This window comes from Pithys albifrons, chromosome 10 (assembly GCF_047495875.1).
Source record: "Pithys albifrons albifrons isolate INPA30051 chromosome 10, PitAlb_v1, whole genome shotgun sequence".
In the NCBI taxonomy this organism is placed as follows: domain Eukaryota; kingdom Metazoa; phylum Chordata; class Aves; order Passeriformes; family Thamnophilidae; genus Pithys; species Pithys albifrons.
In genome coordinates, this window is record NC_092467.1 from 15,222,031 (window position 1) to 15,234,501 (window position 12,471).

Here is a 12,471-nt window from a genome sequence, read left to right on the forward strand (position 1 = left end):
CTGCCACTCTCTTCCAAATGTCAAATCTTTTCATCAAAACATGTTAATATGAGAACAGGGTAATGAAGAAAAGAACCAGATTTTTTTTTACATGAAGAGAGCAATAAGCTTTCTCCTACCTGCATGCTGAAACACAGCTAAAATGAGTTGGCTAAAATCTTATAGGAAAATTAAACTGGAATCAGATGCTTAACGGTTGAAACCAATGTAGTTTGCTTAAATGGAAGATGTTGTGGAACCTGAGTAAAAACTCATGAGTTATTTTTATATATTTTGGAATTATGTACTTTGTTGAGTACATTGAATTTTTTGAACCAACCCCACTGCAGTGAAAGGATAATTTATAAATAAGAGAGAAGAAAACAAACTCTTAGATCTCATGCTGCGGAGAACATTGAGCAAGCGCACTTATACCTTCATGCATGGAAGTGATGCAAGTAGGAAAACTCTAAAGTGTTAGAAATGCATGAATCAACAGAGATTTTTTTTTTTTTCAGTTGTTGGAAACTTTAGCAGAATAGATTGGCTGTTTCAGTTTGGTCAAATTGTATCTCACTTGAGGACTAAATCTCCATATTTTATAAACTGACATATCCTTTCTAAGGACCCTAATAGGCATGAAGTGGACAGAATCCATGTGGGTTTAGTTTGAAAGCCTCTAAATGGTGACGTAGTGATGATTGCATGAAATTTGGTAAAAATTTGAACAATAAATGCACAATGTTATTAATCTCTATTATTAATCTATTGAATTTCTTTTGTCTATGTAGGAGAGGGAGACAGAAGGAAAAATAGACTTGAGGATGATGGTTGAGTCTTTTCACTGAGAGATTCAGCTTTAAAATTCATTATTTGGTCTCATTTTCCTGATTGGGTCTCAGCTAAAAAGCACTGAAAAACAAAGTAAAACTCCATCCAAACAAAAAATAAATCATGTTTTTTGAAGGAAAAGTGGAAAGAAAGGCAGTAATATTAAATTTTACCCATCCTGAATACAGTCTGAACACTTTAAAGCCACAGAGGACAGTTGCCTGTAACATGCCATTGAGCACTTTCTTGCAAGTTACTCATCTCTGACCACCAGAGGATTTATACAGAGGAATTCAGTACATTTAATTAGGTGAACCTCAGTGTAGGGAAACTTCACCATGAGGTGAGTGAAAATCTTTTGAAAGGCATTAAAGCAGTTTGCTAGTTTCACACAGTTACTCTGCCAGCCTTAATATGCAAAACTGCCACTGAATTCCAGATGGCAAGATATTGCCACACAAGCTGGCTGTGCTGCATAAAGGCTGTTTCACCCTGTTTGCAAATAGGCAGAATTAAAGTTGACCATTCAGCCTGAACTACTAGGATTTCCTGCATGAATGCTTGGTTTCTGAAGCTTAACACTACACTACAGTAGTGTGGCACTTTAATATAACATTTATTTGAGGGATATGACTATTCAGTAATATTTATAAAAATACTTATGTTCACAATAAAGTACATTTATGAATAAATTTGTTAAACGTGTGCATATTCAGAGTGTTCAATATACGCATTAAACGTTCAAGTTATATAATTTATATTTCTGAATAGCCTTCTAAAACAACTCCATGAGACTTTAATGAAAATTTGGTATAATTCAAGCAGTTTCTCTGTGAATGTAACAAAGCAGACATTTTAGAAATATCCTATTGCATTTTGGTTATCACAGCCTAGTTTTTACAGTACAATATGAGCTTTTTAGCCTGTGAAATCCATTAATAACCACATTAAACTTTTCCATATTGTGTGAATTGTCAGGTTTAAATGATTCTTTAAAACAATTATCTGTCTCTTGCTTCATGCAGTTCGTTAAACTGCTATGTCAATTTACAAAGACTGGGGGAGTTTGACACAGAAATTTTAGAGGGGGAAGAAACTAATCATGAGTTTACCTAGCATGAGTGCTCAAGTGCATATGAAGAAAATGAACATTGATTCAAAATATAAATGAAAAATTCTATTCAGGAGTGGAATTTCCAAAGTTTAACTTGAAAACCCTTTGTTTCTCAAGTCTTAAGGAAAGTAAAATCTGTTGGTAAACTTGTTAAATAGCTTAATTATATTTATTAAGACAAATGACAATGTATATATTTTAGAAGGCTAGCTATTACTTACAGAATGCAGTTTTACATTAAAATAGGTAGGAAACGTTGTGGGTTTGGTAGTTTTTGAGATGCAACCTTGGAGTGTTTCTGATATGACTGAGACTCCCTGTGCAATGCACTCTTGAATCCTTTTGTTTTTTGCAAAGTTAAACATCTTACCTCTAATACTTAAAATAAAAAGATGTAACTATGCTCTTCTAATCTTCAATAGCCTGTAAGGTTGTAGGTCTATTTTTTTCCTCTGGTAGGTTGTGCAAGATAGAGACTCCATTCCTTCCCCCACAATGTATATAAAGGCAAAGAACAATGAAGTCTACCTTGGGAAATGTAGACTATTTCTGCCTTAGACTCTTACCTGTGTTACCTGAGTAAAGAGCTCATTTAATGCAAAACTGAAAAACTGTGTGACATTACAGCTGGGTTAGCAGCCCTTTGTGTTGGGTTCTATAAAAATGCACAATTGTGGTCAGAGACTGTTTCAAAGTACTTTTACTAGTCAGGACAAATTGAAGAAGATCATCACCATTCTACAGATGAATGAATTACAAGTTTGAGAAACCCAGTTAAAAAGTGTAGAACATCTTAAATAGACAAAATAAAAGTAAGTCCTATAAAAATTGTCTAAGAGGAGGCATTTGAAGCATGGGTTACCTTTGAAAGTACAACACTGAAGACTATGTGACGTTAGGGGGAAGGGCCTGTTCCCAATATTCCTCTGGAGGGAGTGCAGAGACAGAGGTTTATTCAGTCTGGGAGATGAGTGGCAAAACCAGCTTTATTGCAAAATCACGAGGCTTTTATGGGGTCCCAAGGGGAAAGTGCTGGATCTGGGAAAGGATTGGATAAGGATCGGGTGGAAGAGAAGGCTTTAGGTGCTGACTCGTCAATAGGAAAATGGAGGGATCAGACCCAACAGAAAACCAGAGGCTGGGGATAGCTGGGTGAGATAACCAGTAGGGCTAGGACAGGAGCAGAAGCTGGAAGGGATAGCAGCCACACCGCCACAGGCTGCACCGGTGACACGAAGCAGGGGCATCCTAGCAAGGATGCTTGGACTGGTGGGGGCAGCCCTAGGTCGTCCCGGGTCAGTGGGGACATGGCCAGGCAAGTTCTGGCTGCTGCTGCCAAGCCGGGGGAGCCTGTGCCTGATGGGTGTGGTGCATCACTGGGAAACAATTCCTCAGGGGAAGGACACAGGAGCGGGTGATAACAATGCAGGGAGAGTGTATACAGAAACTTTCTGAACTAAAACCCCGTGCAGAGAAAACATATAAAACTCCAACAGGAAGTCTCTCATGTATGCAGCTAGTCATGTCTGCTGCTTGCCAGCGCTGTCCTCCTCCGAGGCCCATTTCAGTGCTTCCGCACAGAAGACTAAGGGCAGCTCCTAAAAAATGTTTCAAACCTACCACCTCTATAAAATCAAGCCAGAAGTGATTTATCCAGGATCATGCATGTTGTCTCTTGAAGAAGCAAAGCCCCTTCACTGGTATTATAATCCTTTGTGTTATTTGCAGAAATACTTTTCTACTAGTAAGAATGATTTGTTTGCAGGGAATTTTTTTGGCATTGCAAAGATTCTCTGCCATCTGGCTGACTTTGTATTCCTATTCTGCTGCTGGTAGTCTGGTTTCATGTTGTCTGTAAAATTTTCAGTAGTGAAAGATCTGACTTCAGACATTTTTAATAAAAGACACATAGAAGAACCAAACCCTGCAAATAAAACATGCCTAACAAATACTTACATCATGTCATTTGGAAACCCCTATAATGTTATGAAACAATCTGACCTCACCTTGAATATTGTGTGTACTTCTGGTCACTGCAATTTAAGAAAGTCACTAAACTATTAGAGAGCTTCCAACAGAGGATGGCAAAGATTGGAAAGGGCCTGGAGGAGAAGCCATGTAAGGGGTGGCTGAGATCGCTTGATCTGTTCCATCTGGATAAGAGGAGACTGAGGGGAGACATCATTGCAGTTACAACTTCCTTGTGAGGGGAAGAAAAGGGGCAGACACTGATCCCTTCTCTGTCATGACCAGCGACAGGACCCGAGGAAACTTCCTAAAGTGTCAGGGGAGGTTTAGGTTGGATATTAGAAAAAGGTTTTTCACCCAGAGTGTGGCTGAGCACTGGAACAGGCTTCCCAGGGCAGTGGTCACAGCACCAAAGCTGACAGAGCTCAAGGAGCATTTGGATGATACTCTCAGGCACACGGTGTGACTCTTGGGAGTGGTCCTGTGCAGGGTTTAGAGCGGGACTCAATGATCCTTGTGGATCCCTTCCACCCCAGCATATTCTCTGATTCTGTAATTCTGTGAATAATACATCAGATATGTGGCGGTACTCCATCATGTTATTCATAATCAAATTTAAGGAAAGAATGTAAAGTACATAACCTGTTAAATGTGTTGCTTTACAGGTATTCAAAGCTATGAATATTCCTCAGATCAGAAACCCTTCCTTACCTCCTCCAGAAGATATGCCTAAAGCCTATCAGGTGAAGATAGCTCTTCTTGGTGCTGGACCTGCAAGTTTAAGTTGTGCTACCTTTTTGGCTCGACTGGGCTATTCAAACATCACCATATTTGAAAAGCAAAAGTACATTGGTGGTTTAAGGTAAAAAAACAATGACAACAAAGCACTGTTTTCAATTATTGTAGAAAGCATAGCAAAAAATATTGCATGTACATAGTTTATACATGATCCCTCTATCTTTACAGAAGAAAGAGAGTAGAAAATTTCAGATCTGGAAAACTTGCTTTTTATTTAAATAATTGATCATTTACAGCTACATTTACAGGTAAGCTTTTACTGGAAAACTGGTGGCTATTTCCAATATTCTTCTCGTATAATCTGTTAAATTCCAAGGTGCAATTGTTATTGTCAAATTAACACTTCAGAAAATTATGTCAGGAGCCATTTTTCCCTTGTCCAAAACATTTTAAAAAAAGAGGAAGTACTTGTAGCTGTAGTGGAAAAATGTTTAAAATGCTTTAGACAGGTACTAATTTCATTAAGAGTTTTAGATTTAGGATGCTTTCATGGACTGCCTTATGCAAATAAAGGTGGCAGTGAATAAATCCATCATGTATGCCTGAACTTGCAGTAGCCATGCCATAAGAGTGAAATAAACCCCCTGCCATTCTCAACCTTCATCAAGTTTCAGATACATAATAGAAGGTACCTTTGTGGTTTTTCTGTATGGGAAATGCTTGACTGATTTTTGTAAGGTGTCACATCGTCGACACTAGAAGATGAACTTTTGCCACTTCAGCAATGGCTGAGATTGCAGTTTGTGGGGTTGTTGGAATCCCTGTGTGTAAGATAATACAGACACTGACTAATGCAAAATCAAAATTAAATTTTACAATGTAAGATGTACAAGAGTATAAAACATACACTAAATTGTTTAAAAAATAAAAGATGGACAGAAAAAGAGAGAGAAAGAATGGTGATGCGCTTACATTTCTCAATGCCGCATCACTGAAATCAATAGAGTTGACACGGTTAATGAATTTGATTCCATAATGTCATAATGTCAAATACTTATTCAGTGCTCTGGAAGATAGAGAATCAATGCTGGAGAAGTTAAACTGATTACTTGCATTTTTTCCAGTGAGGTTCAGAATTATTCTATCTAATTACCAAGGTGTTAATATGTAGGTGTTTAACTGTAGAGCTGTTTTATTTGAATTAGTTGCCATAGAGGATTGCAAATTTTGTATATGAAATACCTGTTCACCTGTTGAGTAGCACGTTTTCATAAATATCAGATTAACATCAGTTTTGTTGCTGTGAAATAGTTAGAATTAATGATATGTTTCTAATAATGAAGCTTTATTTAGTAACAGGTTAGACTTAGGTTGAACTTGGTGATAGAATACAGTACTTTCTGCAGTTGTTTCAGTGCTTATAGTACAGTGCTACAGTTGCTTAGTGTGTGCTTGTGTATTTGATGCCATGTCTTGTTAAGTTCTTTGTGGTTTAAGTTGAATTTAGAGTAACCTCTAGTCTGATGTTTTTTTCTACTGCAAAGAGCCTTACACTGAGTTTTTGCCTGTTCTGTTAAGATCCTTAATTACTGAGGAGTGCATTTTAAAACGTATTTCTTTCTTTTGAGTTCTAACGAACACAAAACAATCAAGGTCAAATTTTACTTCCCTTCATTGAAGAAATTTTCACATCTGCTTTAAGGGCATCAATTCCTTTTGTCCTTATTTTAGTCTTGAAACAGAAGGGAGTCTGGCCTGTGGCAGAAATCATCCATTATTGCCTTTGTAAGTCTTTGCAGTACATCTTTTAACAAGTTTAGCTTAATGATGTGTGTGTTTTCAAGGCTTTGTAAACTTACTGAAAATGACTAATACCAAATCAATTTTGTATTTGGAATCAGCTGTTTGGAAGGGCAGTATTTGTGCCTGTTTTTAGTTTATTGAATTGTTTTTGATTAGGGTGTTCCTTGCATCTTAGCTGACTTTCATATTTGACAATAAAATGATGTCTAGTGATTGCAGTTCCTGTAGAGAGATATTTAAATGTGATATGAAACCATGGTTCTCTGAGCGTGTCTGAATTTTTCACATTCACAGGCAGGTTTTCCTCCATTTCACGAGTTGTGTAAAATTTATGCTTTGTAATAGAGTAGGTATGAGCCTAGAGACCATGAACAGGCTTCACTGCACGTGCTCTTATCTATGCCACTGGTTTACAACATGCCAAAGTATTTATCTCACTAGGCCAAAGAGCTGTCCCTTGAGCAAAATTAATTTGAGGTCAGTGAGAAAAACTAAGCACCTGTCCAAGCAACACTAACTCGGATCAGAGTTGAGGAAGAGGTGACTTTGTGTGACACTGTTCCCATCCACTGTATCCCTCCTGCACCTCTGCCCCATTTCCTTTTCCTCCTCTGTCTCTCCAGTGCAGAGTCAGAGACCATCTTCTGCTGTTGAAAGAATTTATATCGGAATTATTGATGCAACAGTTGACTTTCATAAAATGCTTATTTTCATGGTTAATGTGCAGCATGTGCCCCCACAGAACTGTGTGTATTTACATATGTACATATATGTTAGTATGTCTCACAGTACAAATCTAAGTAAATGTTTAACAAGAGCAAAAATTTTTTACAAATTCTGGCAGTGACATAAAGTAATCAGTTCTGTTCTGGGAGCATGTTGTGGAAATGACAGGGCTTCAACAAATATATAGGTGACTTGGAAAATAGAACTTTCGGTTTTTTGGTTAATTTCCATATTGAATCTCTGTTGCAGAGCCATATTGATAGATTATGTTCTGTCTCAGGCACTTTTTTATTTAGTGTGACCTATGAAAGTTGTATTGTCATGACATGTTCATTGTATCTGGTATTTACAACACTTTCCTTGCACACTGGTCAAGAAAGGTGCATAAAGGGCAGTATTAGAAATGATAAGGAGGAACACCAGTTTCTTATCAATGTAATTAAAGTTGATGCAACTTAAAATAAATAAAACCCTTCTAGCCTGTCAAAGTTAGATGTTAAAAATGGTGTGGTCAATAACAATATGCAAACTAAAGCTGCAGTGAATCTCTTGTGCCAGTGCTTTGTTATGGAAATTAGAGATTCATTAATTTGAAAACAGATTAGAGTGTTAGAAGCTTAGAAGTGTCTAGGGAGAGACTTTCATTTTTCTGCATGTTTAGGTTTTTATCTTCATTGAACAAAAGTATCTAAAATAGAACTTCACTGTGTTTACCTGTAACATGTTTTACAGTTGAGATTTTGAACTGACATATGTAGGTGCCATTTCATTGGAGATAAATATTTATGATATCTGTATCAGTAGATATAAACTGAGATTATATACTGGCACTGTGGTTTTCCCATTCTGTGATTCTGGGAACTTGAAAATGTCATTCCTAATCTTCCCCAGGAGGAAAAAATGCCAGTTAATAAACAATAAGTCAAAAAGCTGACATGAAACCAGCAGCTGATAGAATATTTGTCCATCCTGAAGAATCATTAAAAAAAATGAAATAGAAATGAAGGCAGGTACAGTTTTAAATACCATTGCTCAAAATAGCATATGTAATGCTTTTAAAAAATTCTCTGGGAAATCTGACTCTCTCTTATTGGATAGGTTAATGAAATATTGCTAGAAGGTCACTTTGCTTTTAGTAGCCATGAAATCTTTTCTTAAATGGATGTCTTAAGTTTAGTGTTACATATCCTGGTGAACAAAAGAAATGGAGCCAAAGCTCTTTAGAATTCAAGCTTAATGTATGTTAAATGGTTACCTACAAGTGTGGGCAGTGTTGGCCTCAAGGTACTGCTTTCCTGGCCTGTATTTCTAGCATTGGATGAATAACACTGTTTTGTCACTAACCAAAAAAAAGTCAACTGTCAAACTTCAACACATTTCCATTTACATATGTCAAAATTAGCTAAGGTGTGTTACAAGTATTGAATTTTTAACAAATACAAAATCCTTTCTTCCTAATAGTTAAAAGTACTTCACAAGGATTTTTATTTCTTTTAGTATGTCTGAAATACCCCAATTCCGATTGCCATATGATGTAGTGAATTTTGAAGCCGAGCTTATGAAGGATCTTGGAGTGAAGGTAATGAAAAATATATCCTGCCTATGTATAGCTCAAAGAAAAAAAAGAAGCAGAACTCTGCCAAAGATTAACAGCAAAATGTCATGCACATTAGTAAAGAACGATTAAAAGCTATGCTAGACAGAGGCAGGAAGATGCTTCCTCTTGCTCAGGGCATTTGTCTGTCTCCTGTCTGAATGCCACTAGTTTGGAAAAGGGCAATCAATAGTTCTCATCTGGCATGCCTGCATGTGATTAATTGTCTGTAAGAAACAAATTCCTAAATTGCTTTAGGGGTTCAATGTAGCTATTGGAATGATTTGATTTTTTTAATCAAGTTTTTTTCAGGCAAGTTTGGCACTACTTAAAACACTCATATTTGATACTTCTTTTGTTCCCTCTCCCTGAGTTTTTTTTCTTGATGGTTTATCATGCAGTCTTGCATCCAAGTTAATTTTATAATAAAATGCATCAAATTAAACAAAGTATTAACATGATCATCTGTTATAAACAATAACAGTAATTCGACTTCTTGGAAAGCAATAGTTATGCATTATTCTGTTAAATAAATGTCTGTTGTTTATAGATAATAGGAACATTGCTTTGTTGTTAATTAGGGCTTGAGCTGAAGATTTAGATAGTATTTGCAATCTCTGCATATTTTAATAGAAGTTACAAACTTTGAATGCCTTACTGGATGAAATTTTGAGTACCAGAAGAGATCGTGTATTTTTAACATGACACTAAAACATTCAGCGAAGCAAGAAATTCTCCTTGGAATCTTTCCTTTTGGTTCATATTGTAAAAGCAGTGGTCACAAAACCCAATGGGAACCTCATCCTGCCCAGGTTTTATAAAAATGCTGGTAAGATGTAAGATAAGACTTCAAATTCTACAGGTCTGTTTTTCTACTCTAAAGTTCCCTTTGCAACCCTTGAGAAGACTAATAGAATGAAGGCTGAGTTAGGGATGGGGCTAAAACAGAGCACTGAGACAATTTTAGAGAAAATTTCTGGGCATAGACTCCTGGGAACCCTTTGCCAATGTCAGTTCCCCAGGGCTCCTTGTTATGACAAGGTCTCCAGAATTGACTGATAGAGCCACCATGTCATCTTGACCTGCAAGTCCTCTGCAGTTTTGGAGTGCAGCAGAGAATCTCAATGTAAATTTACTTCCAAGCTCTGCCATTGGTGTGCAATTGACCCTTTGGCAAGCTGGTTAAATAAGTACCTTAGCTTTATACCTCTATAAGCTTGAAATATTTTCTGGTGTTTACTTAAAGCATTTCAAATCTGTGGTGGAAGGTGCTGTATTGTGTAAATGCTCATAGAGGTGTTTATTCAAGTAATTCTGCTGAAATTAGTTTGAATTAGTCAGCTGACTAAGGATTACAGAGCTAGGCCCTAGGAGTATCATCAATCTCCACATAAACTAGTATTGCCATTTAAATTCTTTCATTACATTTTCATAACGTATGTACACAATAGGATAAAAAAGTATAATGACAATTTATGGAATGTCTTTTATTGTGAGTGAGAATGAAGTCTATTGTTTAAGAGATTGCAATAGTTAGTGGCTTTTGCACCTCTGATAATATTTATACTGAATCTCCAAAGACAAAAAAAATCACTGTTTTAAGTAATGTAAACTGTATTTTACTCCTGCCTCTTTTTTCCGCCAACAGGAAAAGTATATTAAATGGAATATAGGCAGATTGAATAACAAACAAGATACACAGTGACAGGAAGGCTGAATTGTTAAGATCACAAAGTATAGACTTTACACAACAGAACATTGCGTTCTGTAAAATAAAATCAAAAGTGATATAAAAAACCTGGGGGAAAACATTTAAGTTCAGAGAGTCTAAAATATTGAGATAAAAACACACATGCCCATGTCAAGGAGTGCAAAATGTCAGAAGAGGAATCACATACACTTTATGTGCTCAAAGGCCTTGGGGTTAGAAGCAGTGAGCAAAAGGTGTGTGTATCTCCAGTTGCATGACCTCTACACAGGGACTGCCATAGTTGGTTGGCTGGGCACACAGCAAACACTATTTTCAGTGTCACTCTTGGAACTGCTGTAGTTGCTCAGCCTGTGCAGGGGCTGCTCAAGGCAAGGTTGCTGGTGGAACATTGCTCTAGAAAAAATTTTCAATTTTTGCTTCTGGAAGTAGCAATTAATTGAACATAAGCAAGAATAGATGATTATAGGTGCATTTTTACTGCTGTGACTTATTTCTTTCCATAAATTAATACCAACCACTGCACACTGGACATTGTTCCTTGTCTAAGATAGAGTTAACAATTGCAAATTTAAATCAAAACTTATTTACGATTTTGAAAACCTTTATTAGTTTAGCATGTGGAATGTGCTGCTTCATTATGGTCAAATGCAAGGAACATTCTTCAGACTTAGTGTCATCTCTGCCCCCGTCTTTTAGAGGAAGGTTTTTTGAATCCATGAAAGCAGCGTTGGCTTCACTGAAGTGGTTTTTTTGCACAAAGATGCTTCAGCAAATGGTCTCAGTGTAAAATTCGGGCTGTGAGCTTTGAGAGTGCAGCACAAAGCAACACCATCCTTCCTTGGGGACTGGCATTGCATTTTGCACAACTAGAGACCTACCAAGTACCTGATACTGTTCAGAACCCCTCTTAATACAGTAGAGTGTCATGTCATAATTTAACTAAAGTTTGAGAAATAACATAGACTGACTGGGTTTTGGTTGATGTATCTATTGATCTACTTAGCACATATTCCCTAAAGGAGGTTCTTGCTTCCACATCATGTTTCTTAAATTCTGATTTTCACATGGACATACAACTTTTTGTAGTCAGCGCTGAATACAAATATTTACTTGCAGTAGGAAACTGCCATTGTCAGTTCTACTTTGTATTTTGTTCCATAGATAGGCTTTGTTTGTATAGCTTGCTTCAAACCTTTTAGTTTAAAGCAGAAATGAGGCTAGACACTGGTGGCCCCCATCTGAGGTTGATCTTAAGGTACATTTTACCTGTATGTAGTTTGGGTCACTTGCTTTAAATCAGAACAAATCTGGCCTTTTAAGCCTGGCTTGGGGGAAAAAAAATTAATTTGATTTTTTTTTTGTTCACTGGAAGATCTTGCGAGGTGTCTATATGCAAGAAACAATAGGAATTATTTTCACATTAGCACATTAAAAGGAAGCAACTTTTTATTCTTTCAGATAATTTTCAGTAAAGGCCTTGCAATGGATGGAATGACACTCCATACTTTGAAAGAAGATGGGTATGAAGCAGTCTTTATTGGAATAGGTAAGAAGAGCTCATTGTACCATATTTTGTCATCTTGAAATAGAATGACTGCCTAGAAATAAACTTGGGCTTGTACCTGTGTTAATAGCATGGTGGGAGACAGCTTCAATTTGATGCATTATGAAAGTATGGAATATAAGGAAAATTTAAATAAACAGGAAGCTAAAGTGAGTGCCCTTAAGACAGCTATTAAAATTATCACATTTATATTATAGATTTTTAGGTAAAATGTGAATGTAGCTGAATGGGTTGATTTATTGTTTGTTTAAATATTTAAAAATGGATGAACTAAAAATTTGCTTGTCATTAATTGCCATATTGGCCTAGAGCAATACACAAGTTCAGTTTTCAATTTTTGTGAACAGCTTACTACACCCACATAATTACTGTAAGCCAGTAATACCATGCTTGGTTGCCTTTTTTCTTTCCTCCGTATAAATCATGTAACATCCTTCTGATAG

The 12,471-nt window shown here is 36.6% G+C and overlaps 1 protein-coding gene across 2 annotated transcripts in view; it reads left to right on the plus strand.

Moving 5' to 3' along the window:
• Window positions 1-12,471, plus strand: part of DPYD (dihydropyrimidine dehydrogenase) — a 343,167-nt gene that overhangs the window by 105,355 nt on the left and 225,341 nt on the right. For both annotated transcript variants that reach the window (XM_071565407.1, XM_071565408.1), the window contains 3 exons: window positions 4,558-4,754; window positions 8,657-8,738; window positions 11,923-12,010. In XM_071565407.1, the coding sequence (XP_071421508.1) occupies window positions 4,558-4,754; window positions 8,657-8,738; window positions 11,923-12,010 (367 nt within the window). The remainder of the gene's footprint in view (window positions 1-4,557; window positions 4,755-8,656; window positions 8,739-11,922; window positions 12,011-12,471) is intronic.